Source organism: Salmo trutta, chromosome 3, assembly GCF_901001165.1.
Source record: "Salmo trutta chromosome 3, fSalTru1.1, whole genome shotgun sequence".
NCBI classification, from domain to species: domain Eukaryota; kingdom Metazoa; phylum Chordata; class Actinopteri; order Salmoniformes; family Salmonidae; genus Salmo; species Salmo trutta.
In genome coordinates, this window is record NC_042959.1 from 30,068,950 (window position 1) to 30,086,345 (window position 17,396).

The 17,396-nt window shown below is 43.5% G+C and overlaps 1 protein-coding gene across 7 annotated transcripts in view; it reads right to left on the reverse strand.

Moving 5' to 3' along the window:
- Window positions 1-5,553: 5,553 nt before the first annotated feature.
- LOC115172229 (ETS-related transcription factor Elf-2) overlaps window positions 5,554-17,396 on the reverse strand; it is a 31,042-nt gene continuing 19,199 nt past the window's right edge. For 2 of the 7 annotated variants that reach the window (XM_029729493.1, XM_029729473.1), the window contains 3 exons: window positions 15,442-15,950; window positions 14,630-14,678; window positions 12,578-14,379 (listed from right to left, as the gene is read on the reverse strand). In XM_029729493.1, the coding sequence (XP_029585353.1) occupies window positions 14,342-14,379; window positions 14,630-14,678; window positions 15,442-15,950 (596 nt within the window). In that variant the 3' untranslated portion in view covers window positions 12,578-14,341. Of the gene's footprint in view, window positions 8,027-8,169; window positions 8,389-8,669; window positions 8,863-9,025; window positions 9,116-9,249; window positions 9,367-9,570; window positions 9,685-10,592; window positions 10,816-11,114; window positions 11,199-11,867; window positions 12,199-12,577; window positions 14,380-14,629; window positions 14,679-15,434; window positions 15,951-17,396 lie in introns of those variants that run through there. The other 5 variants (XM_029729455.1, XM_029729464.1, XM_029729448.1 and 2 more) reach the window with 5 other exon arrangements.

The following is a 17,396-nucleotide window of genomic DNA, read 5'->3' on the forward strand; positions in this document are numbered from 1 at the left end:
TTGTTTTTGAAAGAAAGCACATTTGTTTGTCAATTAAAATAACAACTTGATCAGAAATAGTGTAGATGTTGTAGCTGAAAACAGCTGTTATTTTTTTTATAATAGAATATCTACATAGGTGTACAGAGGCTCATTATCAGCAACCATCACTCCTGTGTTCCAATGGCACGTTGTGTTAGCTAATCCAAGTTTATCATTTTAAAAGACTAATTGATCACTAGAAAATCCTTTTGCAATTACGTTAGCACAGCTGGAAACTGTTGCTCTGATTTTAAAGAAGCATAAAACTGGCCTTCTTTAGACTAGTTGACTATCTGTAGCGCCAGCATTTGTGAGTTCGATTACAGGCTCAACATGGCCAGAAACAAAGAACTTTCTTCTGAAACTCGTCAGTCTATTCTTGTTCTGAGAAATGATGGCTATTCCAAGCGAGAAATTGCCAAGAAATTGACGATCTCGTACAACGCTGTGTACTACTCCCTTCACAGAATAGAAAGAGGAGTGGGAGGCCCCGGTGCACAACTGAGCAAGAAGACAAGTACATTAGAGTGTCTAGTTTGAGAAACAGATGCCTCACAAGTCCTCAACTGGCAGCTTCATTAAATATTACCCGCAAAACACCAGTCTCAACGTCAACAGTGAAGAGGCGACTCCGAGATGCTGGCCTAGGCAGAGTTGCAAAGAAAAAGACATATCTCAGACTGGCCAATAAAAAGAAAAGATTAAAATGGGCAAAAGAACACACACACTGGACAGAGGAACTCTGAGTAGACCGTGTCCAAACTTTTGACTGGTACAATATATATATATGTGTGTACAAAACATTAGGAACGCCTTCCTAATATTGAGTTGTACCCCCTTTTGCCCTCAAAACAGCCTCAATTCATAGGGGCATGGACTTTGCAAGGTGTCAAAAGCATTCCAACGTGATGCTGGCCCATGTTGACTCCAATGCTTCCCACAGTTGTATCAAATTGGCTGGATATCCTTTGGGTGGTGGACCATTCTTGATACACACGGGAAACTGTTGAGCGGGAAAAACCCAGCAGCGTTGCAGTTCTTGACACAAACCGGTGCGCCTTGCACCTACTTCCAAACCCTGTTCAAAGGTACTTAAAGGCACACAGACACAATCCATGTCTAAATTGTCTCAAAGCTTAAAAATCATTATTTAGCCTTTCTCCTCCCCTTCGTCTACACTGATTGAAGTGGATTCAACAAGTGACATCAGTAAGGGATCATAGCTTTCACCTGGTCAGTGTATGTCATGGAAATAGCAGGTGTTCTTAAAGTTTTGTATACTGTTCACAGGGATATTTGTCACTGTGTGAAACGTTGCACTTTCAGAGGGACTTGAGAGCATCACAGCCCTCCAACCAGCACCACAGGGACTGGAGAAAGACCCCCACACCCTGCATAAGTAATCGGGTGTGTGTGGTACCTTTCCCTCTCCAAGTCTCCCCAGGTCAATGTTCCCGTTGGCGTCAGGCTGAGGTTGTTGTGTCTTCGGCTTCCTTCCCCCTGCAAGGAAACCAACCAAATATAACTTACCGGTAGTACACTTCATATAATATACAACTTCATGTTTATTACAGACACACAGGGACAGTGGACAACACAGAGATGGATAATAAAGAAAACATTTAGTTGCATCGGAGGCTGACCATAGGTAAGTGTGTGTGTGTGGTAATGACCCCTCAGCCGGTTAGCCCTTAAGTCTGCTGCCCTTGAGCATGACTCTGGACACAATGGTGAGTCAGAATAGGGTGAGTGTGAGGGAATGTGTGGACAGGAAGTTACATGGGGCCTCTAACCCTGATCTCACCTGATCCCTTCCAATCCCATCAGGCCGTACTGTGAGAGGACATAACACTGGGATATAACAGGTGACGGAGCCCAGAAGGTAAATGAATACCTAATAGCACAGTGTGCAGTGATCCAAGTCCTTAGCATTTCTCCTCCATCTGCAATGATGGGTAAACGACTGCACAGAATGTCTGCACCAATTGGCTCATTCATCCCCCCTCCTCTCCCCTGTAACTATTCCCCAGGTCGTTGCTGTAAATTAGAATATCTTCTCAGTCAAATGACCTGGTAAAATAAAAAATGATCCTCGTAAATAGGCACTTTGACAGTAAATGTGATGTGACGATGGGTTACTACCAATATTGTGTGCATCTTTTTATCATATACCATTCATGTGTCAAGTAGTTTCAGATGTTCTTGAGGCCAGGATAGGACATTTACAGTGCATTCGGAAAGTATTCAGACCCCTTGACTTGTTCTACTTTTTGTTACGTTACAGCCTTATTCTAAAATGTATTAAATTGTTTGTTTAACTCTTCAATCTACACACAATAAACCATAATGACAAAGTGAAAACAGGTTTTTAGACATTTTGGAAAAAGAAATCAAATCTGAAATATCACATTTACTTAAGCATTCAGACCCTTTACACAGTACTTTGTTGAAGTACCTTTTGCAGCGATTACAGCCTAGAGTCTCCTTGGGTATGACGCTACAAGCTTGGCACACCTGTATTTGGGGAGTTTCTCCCATTCTTCTTTGCAGATCCTCTCTAGCTCTGTCAGGTTGGATGGGTTGAGTCGCTGCACAGCTATTTTCAGGTCTCTCCAGAGATGTTCGATCGGGTTCAAGTCCGGGCACTGGCTGAGCCACTCAAGGACATTCAGAGACTTGTCCCGAAGCGACTCCTACGTTGTCTTTGCTGTGTGCTTAGGGTTGTTGTCCTGTTAGAAGGTGAACCTTCGACCCAGTCTGAGGTCCTGAGCGCTCTGGAGCAGGTTTTCATCAAAGATCTCTCTGTACTTTGCTCTGTTCATCTTTCCTTCAATCCTGACTTGTCTCCCAGTCCCTGCCGCTGAAAAACATCCATACAGCATGATGCTGTCACCACCAGGCTTCACCGTAGGGATGGTGCCAGGTTTCCTCCAGATGTGACGCTTGGCATTCAGGCCAAAGAGTTACATCTTGGTTTCATCAGACCAGAGAATCTCATGGTCAGAGTCCTTTAGTTGCCTTTTGACAAACTCCAAGGGGGCTATCATGTGCCTTTTACTGAGGAGTGGCTTCCGTCTGGCCACTCTACCATAAAGGCCTGATTGGTGGAGTTCTGCAGAGATGGTTGTCCTTCTGGAAGGTTCTCCCATCTCCACAGAGGAACTCTGGAGCTCTGTCAGACTGACCATCAGATTCTTGGTCACCTCCCTGAGAAAGACCCTTCTCCCACAATTGTTCAGTTTGGCTGGGCGGCCAACTCTAGGATGAGTCTTAGTGGTTCCAAACTTCTTCCATTTAAGAATGATGGTGGCCACTGTTTTCTTGGGGACCTTCAATGCTGCAGAAATGTTTTGGTACCCTTCCCCAGATCTGTGCCTCGACACAATCCTGTCTCGGAGCTCTACGGACAATTCCTTCGACCTCATGGCTTGGTTTTGGACAGAATAATAGTGAAGACATTAAAACTAAGAAATAACACATATGGAATCATGTAGTAACCAAAAAAGTGTTAAACAAATCTAAATATATTTTATATTTGAGATTCTTCAAAGTAGCCACCCTTTGCCTTGATGACAGCTTTGCACACTCTTGGCATTCTATCAACCAGCTTCACCTGGAATGCTTTTCCAACAGTCTTGAAGGAGTTCCCATATATACTGAGCACTTGTTGGCTGCTTTTCCTTCACTCTGCAGTCCAACGCATCCCAAACCATCTCAATTGGGTTGAGGTCAGGTGATTGTGGAGGCCAGGTCATCTAATGCAGCACTCCATCACTCTCCTTCTTGGTCAAACAGCCCTTACACAGCGTGGAGGTGTGTTGGATCATTGTCCTGTTGGAAAACACATGATAGTCCCACTAAGGGCAAACCAGATTGGATGGTGTATCGCTACAGAATGCTGTGGTAACCATGCTGGTTAAGTGTGCATTGAATTCTAAATAAATGACTGACAGTGTAACCAGCAAAGCACCCACACACCTCCTTCATGCTTCATGGTGGGTACTACACATGTGGAGATCATCTGTTCACCTACTCTATGTCTCATAAAAACACGGGGGTTGGAATCAAAAATCTCAAATTTGGACTCTTCAGACCTAAGTACAGATTTACACCGGTCTAATGTCCATTGCTTGTGTTTCTTGGCCCAAGCAAGTCTCTCTTCTTATTGGTGTCCTTTAGTGGTTTCTTTGCAGCAATTCAACCGTGAAGGCCTGATTCACAGTCTCCTCTAAACAGTTAATGTTGAGATGTGTCTGTTACTTGAACTCTGGGCTGCAATCTGAGGTGCAGTTAACTCCAACGAACTTATCCCCTACAGCAGAGGTAACTCTGTCTTCCTTTCCAGTGGCGGTCCTCATGAGAGCCAGCTTCATCATAGCCCTTGATGATTTTTGTGACTGCACCTGAAGAAATGTTCAAAGTTCTTGAAGTTTTCCGGATTGTCTGACCTACATGTCTTAAAGTAATGATGGACTGTCATTTCTCTCTGCTTATTTGAGCTGTTTCATAATATGGACTTGTTCTTTCACCAAATAGGGATATATTGTCAGTATATATTTTTTTTAAACATTTCTAAAAACCTGTTTTTGCTTTTGGGGCATTGTGTGTAGATTGAGGAAAATGTTTTATTTAATTAATTTTAGAATAAGGATGTAATAACATGTGGAAAAGGGGAAAGCATCTGAATACTTTAAGTGCACTGTATATTGAATACAAGGTCATTGACAGTAAAAGGTATCCAGCTGAGTTTGAAGACCAACACAAACATCAGCTGTGGGTTGCCATTCTACAGTGGTGTAAAGTACTTAAGTAGTACTTTCAAGTATTTTTACTTAAGTAGTTTTGGGGGAATCTGTACTTTACTATTTATATTTTTGACAACTTTTACTTCACTACATTCCTAAAGAAAATAATGTACTTTTTACTCCATACATTTTCCATGACAACCAAAAGTTACATTTTGAATCCTTAGCAGGACAGGAAAATTGTCAAATTCAAGCACTTATCAAAAGAACACATGGTCATCCCTACTGACTCTGGCCTGGCAGACTCACTAAACACAAATGCATCTTTTGTAAATAATGTCTTAGTGCTGGAGTGTGCCCCTGGCTATCCATACACTTTAAAAACAAAAAAAATGGTGCTGTCTGCTTTGCTTAATAAGTAATTTTCTATTATTTTTACTTGATACTTAAGTATATTTGAGTAATTTTAATTACTTTTGATACTTAAAACCAAATAATTTTAGACAAGTAGTATTTTACTAGCTGACTTTCACTTGAGTAACTTTCAATTAAAAAGGTATTTATACTTTTACTCAAGTATGACAATTGGGTACTTTTTCCACCACTGCCGGTCTACCGCGACTGACCACCGGCTATCATTTTCTGACAATTTTACTTGGTGAAACGTCACCATTCATTGACACCCAGGTGATCTAGCATACACGGTTTTGATTTGTCTCGTCCTTTACGTTTTTCAACTCCGTCTGAAAGAGATTCAGTGCCAACAAGTATTGACCAAGACAAGATGTTTCAATTCATGTTTGTTTTTTTATAATACATACTTCAGTAAAATCTACATCAATACACTTTGAGAGTACATGAAAATAGCATATGCTTCAAATGTGGGAATATACCATCTGGATCTGTCTTTTCTTAACACAAACATCCTTTCGCTCCCTTTTCTGAACAGTAAAAAATATATATAATAACACAAAAAAAAACATTGAGTGTGGAGGGACAGTGCTGTGGAGGACTAGACTACTTTCCATAGCCAGATGATGGGAACCAACCAGTCAGAGGAAAACCCAAAGATTTCAACTACGAGACAAAAGAACTACACTTGCATTGAACTTAGAATACATCATACGTAACCTGCTGCAGAGTATCAAAAAGTTTGCACAAATCTTTCAGGCTTCCTTTATATTATGTTTTTGATTAAAAGAAGCATGTTCAATGTACAATCTAAGGCTTGCCCATCGTTTGAGATCCAAAGAGCTTCTAAAGCATGTACACACTCCTACATATTTATCTGGACGGTGAAGCTAAAACTTTTAATTTGGCTCTATACTCCAGCATTTAAAATTTGAGATCAAATTGTTTCATATGAGGGGACCGTTCAGAATGTCACCTGTTATTTGAGGGTATTTTCCTACATATTGGTTTTACCGTTAAATGAAAACACCAGTCCGTTTGAAGGTATCAGTATTAAAATATACATAAGTGAATTTGTCTAAAGTAATCAAGTTTAGTATTTGGTTCCATATTCCTGGCATGCAATGACTACATCAAGCTTGTGACTCTCTTGTTTCGGATTATGTTGTGCCCAATAGAAATGGTAAATAATGTAGTGTCATTTTGGAGTCACAAAAAATATAAATGTGATATCTTACTGAACACTTCTACATTAAATGTGGATGCTACCATAATTACTGATAATCTTGAATGAACAATGATGAGTTAGAAAGTTAGAGGCATAAAGATCATACCCCCAAGGCTAAACTCTCATCACTTTTTGGGGGTATGATATTTATGCCTCTCACCTATTCACCATTATCAGTAATCTTGGTAACATCCACATTCATGTATAAGTGTTTAGAAACATTCTGTAATATTTCAATGAAAAGTGACTCCAAAATGACAACACATTATTTACTATTAATTTCTATTGGGCATAATTCTGAAACACAGCCAAAGCAAACTGCAAATGCAGAATCACAAGCTTGATGTCATTGCGTGCTAGGAATATGGAACCAAATACTCAACTTTTGACTACTTTAATACACATACTAGTGAATTTGTCCAAATACTTATAACACCTTCAAGTGGGGGGACTAGATACATAAAGTGATTTCCTTTCTAAATGGTGAAAATATATGCATGAAAATACCCTCAAATAAAAAAGGTCACATTCTGTACGGTCACCTCACATTAAATAATTAATAAAATCCAAAATGCTGGAGTATAGAGCCAAATTAAAGGTTAACTTCACTGTCCAAATCAATAAGTAGGAGAGTGTAGCTATGTATTATGTATACGAAGTCCCTTTATCCTCTCATCTCTTTTCCTGGTTTTCTGATGTGGAGGGAGGGATGGCATTGCAGCTCCAGTTTGAAGACTAGCTCCCTGGTAACTAGGAGCTCCATAGCTGAGGTTCAGTTCAGAGCTCTCCTCCTCTGTAAGGTCCTACAGCTCCACTGCCCAGTGATTGGAGGATGGGAAGACTCCACTTCAAAACACAGGGTCAATATGGAGTCAGTAGCTGTCGGGCCCCTTGGCCTCGAATTCAAGATTCAGGGTCCACTGGGTTCTGTGCCGACTCCGAGTCAGAGGGGTCTTCCGGGCTAGACTGGGGGAGCGCTGTGCTCACTGAAGGGGTGGACTCTGGGAGGGCTGTGTGGGATGAGATGGCCTCTTTTTCAGGGTGTGTAGAGGGGGTAGGTACAGGGATTGTGATTGTGGTGGAGGGAGGGAGCTGTGGTTTACCTACAGGGGAGGTGGCAGGTGGCTGCTGGGTCACAGTCACAGGCTTTGCCAGTATGAGTGGAGGGGCTGGTTTAGCCTGCACCAGCTGGGTGACTGGTTTAGCCTGCACCAGCTGGTTGACTGGTTTAGCCTGCACCAGCTGGGTGACTGGTTTAGCCTGCACCAGCTGGGTGACTGGTTTAGCCTGCACCAGCTGGGTGACTGGTTTAGCCTGCACCAGCTGGGTGACTGGTTTAGCCTGTATGAGCTGAGCTAGCTGGCCTGAGAGCTGGGCTGAGAGGTTGCCCTGCGTTAGCTGAGCTAGCTGGGCCGCCGGGATGGTGATGATGGTGATCTTCTCACCGCTCTTGGCCCCAGCGGGCATCATGGCGGGCAGGGTCTGGATCACCAGCTTGGGCCCGCCAGCGTGGGCGTTGCCCAGAGTGATGGGAGCCTGGGTGGTGAAAACGGTGGAGGAGTTGATGGTCATCTGACCCAGTGTCGTCGTCATGACCATGGGCATGGCCAAACGCATGGTCCTGTACATAAGACAGAAACAAAGATGTAACTACTTCACCGTGCATTTGGATGATTTTCACCTGGGGGGGGGGGGGGGGGGGGGGGGAGCGCTACAAAAAATTTATTATAATTATTTCATGACTTCTCCAATCATGCCTCTCACCTGTTGCCGGACGAGGTGGGGATGACGGTGACGTAACTCTGCTGTGTCTGGGTGGAGGTGGCAGGGTCAATAATCAGTGTCTGGTGGTGATCAGAGGCTTCCCCCTCCTCCTCCTCCCCGTCATCGTCGAGCACCCTGATGTTCTTGGGCATGTCTTTAAACTGGTAGGCTAGCCTCTGGCCCGCCACCTTGGCTAGGATCCCCCTCTGGTAGTAATACCTGGACAGGAACAACCGTACCAGGCAGACGACTGCACTTACACTGACAATACTTGCGGAAATACACTCAGTTTACCTAACCTAAGTGTCATACTGTTGCATGCATTTTAAAAGGGGAACTTAAGGGTTAAATGCATGCATTTTAAACAGACACAAATCAAAAATTGCATTACTCATTCCTTAGCATAAAAATAGTAAAGATATGTTGGGCCAACAGTAAGCCTTACTAACTATAGTGAGGAATTGGCTATCCAATATAGTAGAATGGTATCCCATAGTTACCTGAGTGCCCTGCCCATGGTTTCATAGTTCATGTCAGGTTTGTTCTTGTGTTTGCCCCACAGCTTGGACACGGCCTTGGAGTCGACCAGCTTGAAGATTCCCTTGTCCCGCTGCATCCACTTGATGTACCTGGGACAGGTGTTCTTATCCTGGAGGAGATCCAACAGGAACTCCCATAGGTAGGTGGTGCTCCCTGGAGGACGGAGGGAGAGAGAAGACCAACGTCATTCATACAGAGGATCGCTCACACACAGGCTAACTACTGAAGGGATATGGTCCCATCTTGAGTTGCTTTACGTAGAGAAGAATCCCTTCATGGGCTTGACAAACCCTAGCCCTCGCTGTGTGTGTGGTACCTTTTCCCTCTCTGGGTCTCTGCCTGATTCCCAGGTCAATGTTTCCGTTGGTGTCAGGCTGAGGCTGTTGTGTCTTCGGCTTCCGTCCCCCTGCAAGGAAACCAACCAAACATAACTTCGGAAAGTTGTATATTATATAAAATGAACTTTTAATACTGGGTTGCACACAGTGACCAACACAGAGACAGATGGTAAGAATGCATTTGGTTGTGTCTGAGGCAGACCTTTCTTCTTCTTGGCAGACGGAGGCTCATAGTCGGGGGGTATAGGGAAGCTGTCCTCCTCTATGGGCTCACACTCTGTAGACACCTCCACCACCGTCTCCATCATCACGTCCTCCACTGAGACACATACAGACAATAGTTCATTATTACAGCCACAGAGCAGTGTGAAGATTCAACTCAGACTGCCAAATGGTCACAAAAACTTTGTGGTAGAACAAACTTTGCCACATTTTACGCTCATATTTTTCAACCGACATCATGGCCTGCCACCCACTTATAATGCCTGGCCCCCGGCAAGGCCAATGGAGGAGGGTTTGTTACCTGTGTTGTTGCGGTCTCCATGGAAACTGCTGGGGGAGTCCATGTGAAGAAGGGCCTCGGCCGCCTCGAAGGTCTTATCAAAGCACACCATGCCCCCGTGTGATGACACCTCTACTACAACAACACAGGAGATGGGACGGGGGTAGGTTAAAGGAGTGGCGAAAATACATTTGACATTTCATTTCAATGTAATGTTCATTCAATTACTTTGTTTCAATGAGTATTCAACCGTATCTTCCTATGCCTGGGGCCCTACAGCAGCAGATACCATGGACGTTCACCCTTGGAAGCAGTTAGCTGGGCAAGATGGATGTTTCCTTTCATGAAATAATGAGAGGTTAGGCTAAGTGAACCTGTACTTTTGGGACACTGATAGTAAACCGTGTAGCCTTTATCCTTGTAGCTCTGGAGAGGAGTGACGTAGCCTGCACCAGCTATCACCCTAAGTCTTCTATTTCCCCGCTCTTTATCTCACTCATTCACAACCCTCCCCCATTCCATGTTTGGTTGTGCATAGTAACTACTGCCTACAGAAGATCTATCTTGAGGATGGTCATTGGTCAACATCCAATATAGCTGTCCCCTCACTCAAACCTCAATGACTTCTGTCACTCTTCCAATGGGCTCAGTTCATACACCACTAGATGTCCTTCTTGAGGTGGTCCTAGAAGAAAATAATACTCCTGATATATTGGAAAGTCTAAAACCAAATTTATGCTTGTTCAGGCAATGCGATCCAGAGGCTCTGTACGTAGGGTGTGACAATTGCGGAGCCTCCGGAGGCCAACTCGAGCACCGTACCGCATCGCTGTACACCTCCCAAATTTTTTAACAATGCAGAGGGCTCCGTATAGCTCCGTGTGGACATGATTGGTTTGACGATAGGTGAGTGCGGGAGGGCCTGTACAGGGGCTACAGCCTTTTACACCCACACTCCTCTAAAGCAATCTTTCAAAAACACTATCCAAACCCTCTAACTGCAAAACAAAAAAATCACAATCCTGCACCACCCTCCCTCTCACCTGTCTCCACTACCTCTGTGACCACCTCCTGCTCGTCTCCCACGTCCTGCATCAGGTAGGTCCCGTCATCATAGACCAGCACCTGGGCAGCGTAGCACTGCTCCAACTGGGCACTGGGCACCTCTTCCACCACCACAGCAGGATACTCCTCCCCATCCTCCCCTATTACAGTCTCCACCATCTCCTGCACCACCTCCCCCTCCTCACAGAGGTTCTCCTCACTCTGGAAAAAGAACAGACACACATTGAAGGGAGCGCAAGCTGAAACGTACATCATGTGTTTTGTGTATTTGAACATTTGTTGAATCATTTATAATATCAGGATAACAGAGATACCATGGTCACCAGAAAACATGTTATTCATTGGTTCACTTTACAATATTATTAATGTCAATAAGATATTTATATCAGCCCTGACCCTGGTGCTTTAAGCTTGGAATGGGCTTGTGTGTGGCAGTGGTATTGCAAGTAAAACACCTTTTAAATGTTGCATAGGGAAGGTTAGGGCCGGTTGTCTCTTACCTGCTCAGTCTCTTCCATGACAGTGATGTACTCCACCATATTCCCTCCACCGTCTGCCACCACAACAGAGGTCATCACTCATTCCTATGAAAATAAAACACGGAATCAGAGGCAGCCTCTTCCCCAACCACAATCCATCACACAGACTAGGAACAGTTCTGTATTGGGCCCTGATTCCTGTAGTATGCACTAGCGTTGTCATCACAGCTAACGGATAAACGAAACTAGCTAGCTTACACTGCAACAGTAACAAGAACAAACATCAATTTAGCTACAATTGACCATGTTCAGCAATAGGGCTGAGGAAACTCTGCACACTCTGTAGAATGCGATAGTTGGTTTTTGCGCATCACGTTCACAAGCACTTCACGTTCACAAGCGTGACCCCAATGTTTACATCATTTGTGCAGTATCTAGGTTGTAGCTACATTAGCCAGCTAGTTAGTAACGTTCGAACTAGCTAACTATAGGTTCTACATTGTAGCTTTAATGTACATTGACTGGTAGATAGGTGTGTTCCAAGTTGTGTTATCAGAGATGACACGTTAAGTTAACTTGCCGAACTAACTACTATACAGGAAATGTTTAATAATATTTTAGTTCGTTTGTTAGCGGCTAACCTAGTTCGCTTGTTAGCTACAGTTAGCAGCGCCAGCTAGCTACGGTTGGCTGTCATATGGCCATCCTTGCCCGTTGAACACCACAGATCCAATCATGTTATTACGTAAAATTTGGCAAAATAACGTTCCTTGCCTCTTATGTTGCTTGTCCTGCAGTCGATAACTTCAAGATAGGTCTAGCTCTGAAAGCTAGCTGGCTAGCCAAATTGACCAGGCCGACGTCGACGCGCTCCTTAATTTGAATACTCTCAAGTGTTTGCAAGCTTGCACAATATTTCAGCCAAATAGCTTGCTATGTGCTCTTAGGTTGATTTTCACCGACAAACAATACTGAAATGCTGTATATTGCATTTGTTTTAAGTTAGTCCTATTTTACAGGCTGTTTCGATCTCACTACTTTCCTGCGCGCCGTCTCTTTGCTGAGGGAAGTCGGGCCAACCTTCTGTAGCCCGCTAGCGAATGACACATTGGCCACGATGACGTCAGAGCATCGCGCTACTATCCCCTGGCAGTGGACCCATCCAAAGGTGGCCCTGACGTTACAAAAAAGTTATTTATCGATAAATAAGTTATTTCAGACACACTTCTGTAAATAGAAATGGCTTTGTTATTCCAGACACACTTCTGTAAATAGAAATGGCTTTGTGATTGCTGGATAACTGAGCATTTCACCATTTTAACTATATATATATATATATATATATATATATGACCCTGGGGAGGGTTTTTGGGTTTACTATGACAACGATAGTGAATGCTCATATATAGGACATCATTTGTCATGGTGTATTTTCAATAGCAGACAGGTTTTTCAGTTGACACACACACACACACAAAATAAAGCAGTAGACAAAACTGAAATATTCCTTTATTTCAGAAAAACAGCAATGTTTCAAATAGTCCCAGTTTGTAGCCCATGCTAGGCCAGATGCACAGCATGAAGCCATTCACTCACATGACAAGCCACTATATAGCCCATTCAAAACCTGCCTGCAAACATTAGGACATACACACTGAATTATCCCACTCCTTAATTAGGAATTATCCTACATTCACTTCTTATCAACGGTCTCGGTACCGTTTCAAATATGCCTAACACAGCAAAAATAAAATATATGTGAGGAAACTAGTCCTACAACACATATGTAGAGTATGTCTGTCTACAGTGAAAGCCTTGTATGGCCTGCAGATTATTTTAACTGGTTCTGACAAAGTTATGAACATGTATTTATGAATCTAAACTAACTAGTAAGTCATCTAATTTGAAAAGCAGAAAAAAACTTTAGAAACACTTAGTGAGCCATATCAAGCGCTGAATTAACGTATGCCACCACATAAGCCTGACTGCAGAGTAAAAAAAAATCTACTTTCATATGATAACAAGCACAACACTCAACTGTTTATACCAGCCTACGAAAACATGCTATACACTCAAATCATGGCTTTTCCTATTTCAGATACAGCTTTTCACCACAATAAGCTATAGAGGGTCACTTAAATAAATGGACTATCTAACAGCTGTGTACTCTATAGCCATGGTGCTGAGCAGAGAAAGGCTCTACAACAGAGGGGGAGGGAGAAAGTAAAAAGAGAGATGAAAATGTCTGCCTTATGAAATCTTGAAGAGCGACATCATGGACTACGCAATGGCGTCTAGCTTGAAGAGACATCACCGACTGTAAAAACCTGACTCATTCGTTGTCATGCTCCTTTCCCAATATGAATCACATGTCTGGCATGCAACTGAGAAGGTTTGTTCAACTGTAACACTGCATTGATAAAAGGTCTGTGGATCACAAGCTGGAGGAATACTGAGGTGGTAAGATAATTAATACTGGTCTCCCAAAAACAAGTCAGTGACTCAGAAATAGAGTGATTTCCAAAAGCAGTCTGATCGAATTCCCTTTGAGAGTTAAATACTTGTGATGTTCACATTGGAATCAGCCCAAAGAGTTAAAACATGAGGATAGTTAAAGAATGCTGGTCGCATTCCTACCCGGACATGAGGCAATTGCTGGCTGAGCATCAGATGTGTAGTACTGCCTTGGATGGTGAAAATCATAAAACACCATTGGAGTGAGTCTAGTGTGAGGTTTCTTGGGTGAAGTAAACTATGACATACGATGCTGTGAGAGTATCCTTAGCCTTCACAGCTGTAACCATACTGAAAACTAAGAAAATAGAACTCCCATTGTGAGAAAGATGGTCTCCTTATAAAGGTTGTGCAGATGAACCAGTAGTAAACTCCCAGGGGTTTTGTGACTGTGCGCATCTAAAAAGTTGAGAAGAGTAATGTATTGTACTATATGACTGACTATCTGCAGTGTCACATGTTCGGTTGTGAAGCCTATATAGATGGACCATTTCTAAACGGCTCCGATGTGATACAATCGGAAGATGTACCTCTTCTTGGAACAGGTGGAGTACATTAGAATAATATATCAGACTTTTGTTTCCATAAAGCAGGCATTATCTGAACATATACACAGACAATTCCCCGATGCAAGACGGGGAGACAAGTTTTATAATACAGATAAAAATCAAGGGTTAGGGGCCAAAGTGCGTGGAAGGGTTAAAGTGTGGGGGAAGGCACATCCCTTGTCTTCCTCAGGGTAGATATATCATCCAGGGGCTCCAAGTGCTTACTGTGATGAATAGAATGAGAAGAAAAGTGACATAAAAACACATGGCATCAAGACTGGTGCATGACAGACCAGAGACAGAAAAAGTAATATAAACAAGTATGCATCTAATAACCAAGGAAAAACACTATCGTTTTAGGTTACACAAAAAGGGAAATGTTCCTTGCGTATTGTAATCTAACCTAAACCTGTGTAGTGTTTTCCCCTGGTGAATAGATGCCTACTTAGAGAAGTGACTACAGAAGTTCAATACCTGTCAGTTGGTTCAACTGCATCTTCATCCTAAGGCCCCGTCGCTTGCCCTGAAGACCAACGTGGTGAGATCACATGAGATCACAATACTCTGACTAACACTGAAATGGCAGTAGCCTGTTAATCTAGGTTTCAAAATGTGAGATACAGAATCTTAAATTTGATCACCCGGTTGTTGCAGGACAAAAAACTGCAAAGCAGGAACGGCAAACGTGTAGTCTATTAAAAGGTTTAAAAAAGGCATCTGAAGTTTGTAATTTCTTCTTAAACATTTCAGACTTAATTTGCCCCAACTAAAAATGTATCAACCCCTACCAAAAATGTCCATGAATTATAATCCACATAATTCACATTTCCGGTTGCTGCAGGATTATTTTCCTGCTGTGAGAAAGGGGTCAAGTTAAGATCCTACCTCTGTACAACTACGAGTACTAGTATGACTGGGTCGCATCATCGGTTACATTTAGCTCAAATAGATCATTTTCAACAAAATCCTGAATGCCTGTGCATTTATAAACAGTGTCAGTCCTATTTTTGTTTTTAATAATCTACTCATCCAACTGATCAGACATTCTATTTATTTAACTTGGCAAGTCAGTTAAGAACAAATTCTTATTTTCAATGGCAGCCTAGGAACAGTGGGTTAACTGCCTTGTTCAGGGGCAGAATGACAGATTTTTACCTTGTCAGCTCGGGGATTCGATCTTGTAACCTTTCGGTTCCTAGTCCAACGCTCTAACCACTAGGCTACCTGCCGCTAGGCTAGGCTACCTGATCAGTTGCATCCTGTTTATTTGTCAAATTACCTGTTACCTCAGCAGCAGGGGCCTCATCTTCGTCTGGGATCATCCTGCCGGTCATGGGGCCAACCCCCAGGACTTTGGGCCTCTTGTCTGACTTGCTCGCTCCCTCCAGCACCACTACAATGTACTCCTTAGCAGCTGGCGCCTCTTCCACCGCAGCTGGCGCCTCTTCCACCGCAGCTGGCGCCTCTTCCACCGCAGGTGCAGCGTCTGCCTCCACAGGTGCAGCGTCTGCCTCCACAGGTGCAGCTTCTGCCTCCACAGGTGCAGCGTCTGCCTCCACAGGTGCAGCGTCTGCCTCCACAGGTGCAGCGTCTGCCTCCACAATCTCTGCTGCGGCAGCCTCAATTGGAGCTTCTTCGACTGCAGTTGGAGCCTCTTCTATGGGTGCGGCCTCGACTGGAGCTGCTTCTTCTGCAGCTGGGGCCTCCACTGGGGCAGCCTCCTTGACTTCTAAAACTACTTCAGCGACTGTTGCCACCGCCAAAGCAGAGGCTGCTGCCATAGCGACTGGTGCCACTGAAAAACAGAACCAAGCGCCGATACATCACTCACACTCATGTCACAAAAAGACTCAATATCTCCAACTCAATCAACATACAGTGCATTCGGAAAGTATTCAGACAGCTCAACTTTTTCCTCACTGTCACGTTACAGCCGAATTCCAAAATGGATTAAATAAATAAAAATCCTCAATCAACACACACAATGACAAAACAGGTTTTCAGACCCTTTGCTATGAGACTCGAAATTAAGCTCAGGTGCATCCTGTTTTCATTGATCATCCTTGAGGTGTTTCTACAATTTGGGGTCCACCTGTGGTAAATTAAATTGATTGGACATGATTTGGAAAGGTACACACCTGTCTATATAAAAGGTCCCACAGTTGACAGTACAAGTCAGAGCAAAAACCAAGCCATGAGGTCGAAGGAAATGTCTGTAGAGCTCCGAGACAGGATTGTGTCAAGGCAAAGATCTGGGTAAGGGTACCAAAACATTTCTGCAGCATTGATGGTCCCCAAGAACACAGATGCCTCCATCAGACCATGAGAAACAAGATTCTCTGGTCTGAAGAAACCAAGATTGAACTCTTTGGCCTGAATGCCAAGCGTCACATCTGGGGGAAACCAGGCACCGCTCATCACCTGGCCAATACCATCCCTACAGTGAAGCATGGTGGCAGCATCATGCTGTATGGATGTTTTTCAGTGGCAGGGACTGGGAGACTAGTCAGGATCGAGGGAAAGATGAACGGTGTAAAGTACAGAGAGATACTTGATGAAAACCTGCCCCAATGCGCTCAGACTGGGGCGAAGGTTCACCTTCCAACAGGACAACGACCTTAAGCAAAAAGCCAAGACAAAGCTGGAGAGGCTTCAGGACAAGTCTCTAATTGTCCTTGAGTGGCCCAGCCAGAGCCGGGACTTGAACATCTCTGGAGAGACCTGAAAATAGCTGTGCAGCGACGCAACCCATGCAACCTGACAGAGCTTGAGAGGATCTGCAGAGAAAAATGTGAGAAGCTCCTCAAATACAGTTGTGCCAAGCTTGTAGCGTCATACCCAACAAGACAAGGCTGTAATCGCTGCCAAAGGTGCATCAACAAAGTACTGAGTCAAGGGTCTAACTACTTACAGTACCAGTCAAAAGTTTGGACACACCTACTAATTTCAGGTTTAAAAAAAATAATAAAAAAATCTACATTGAAGAATAATAGTGAAGACATCAAAACTATGAAATAACATATGGCATCATATAGTAACCAAAAAAGTGTTAAACAAATCAAAATATATTTTATATTTGAGATTCTTCAAAGTAGCCCCCCTTTGCCTTGATGACAGCTTTGCCCACTCTTGGCATTCTCTCAACCAGCTTCATGAGGAATGCAACAGTCTTGAAGGAGTTCCCACATATGCTGAGCACTTGTTGGCTGCTTTTCCTTCACTCTGCGATCCAACTCATCCC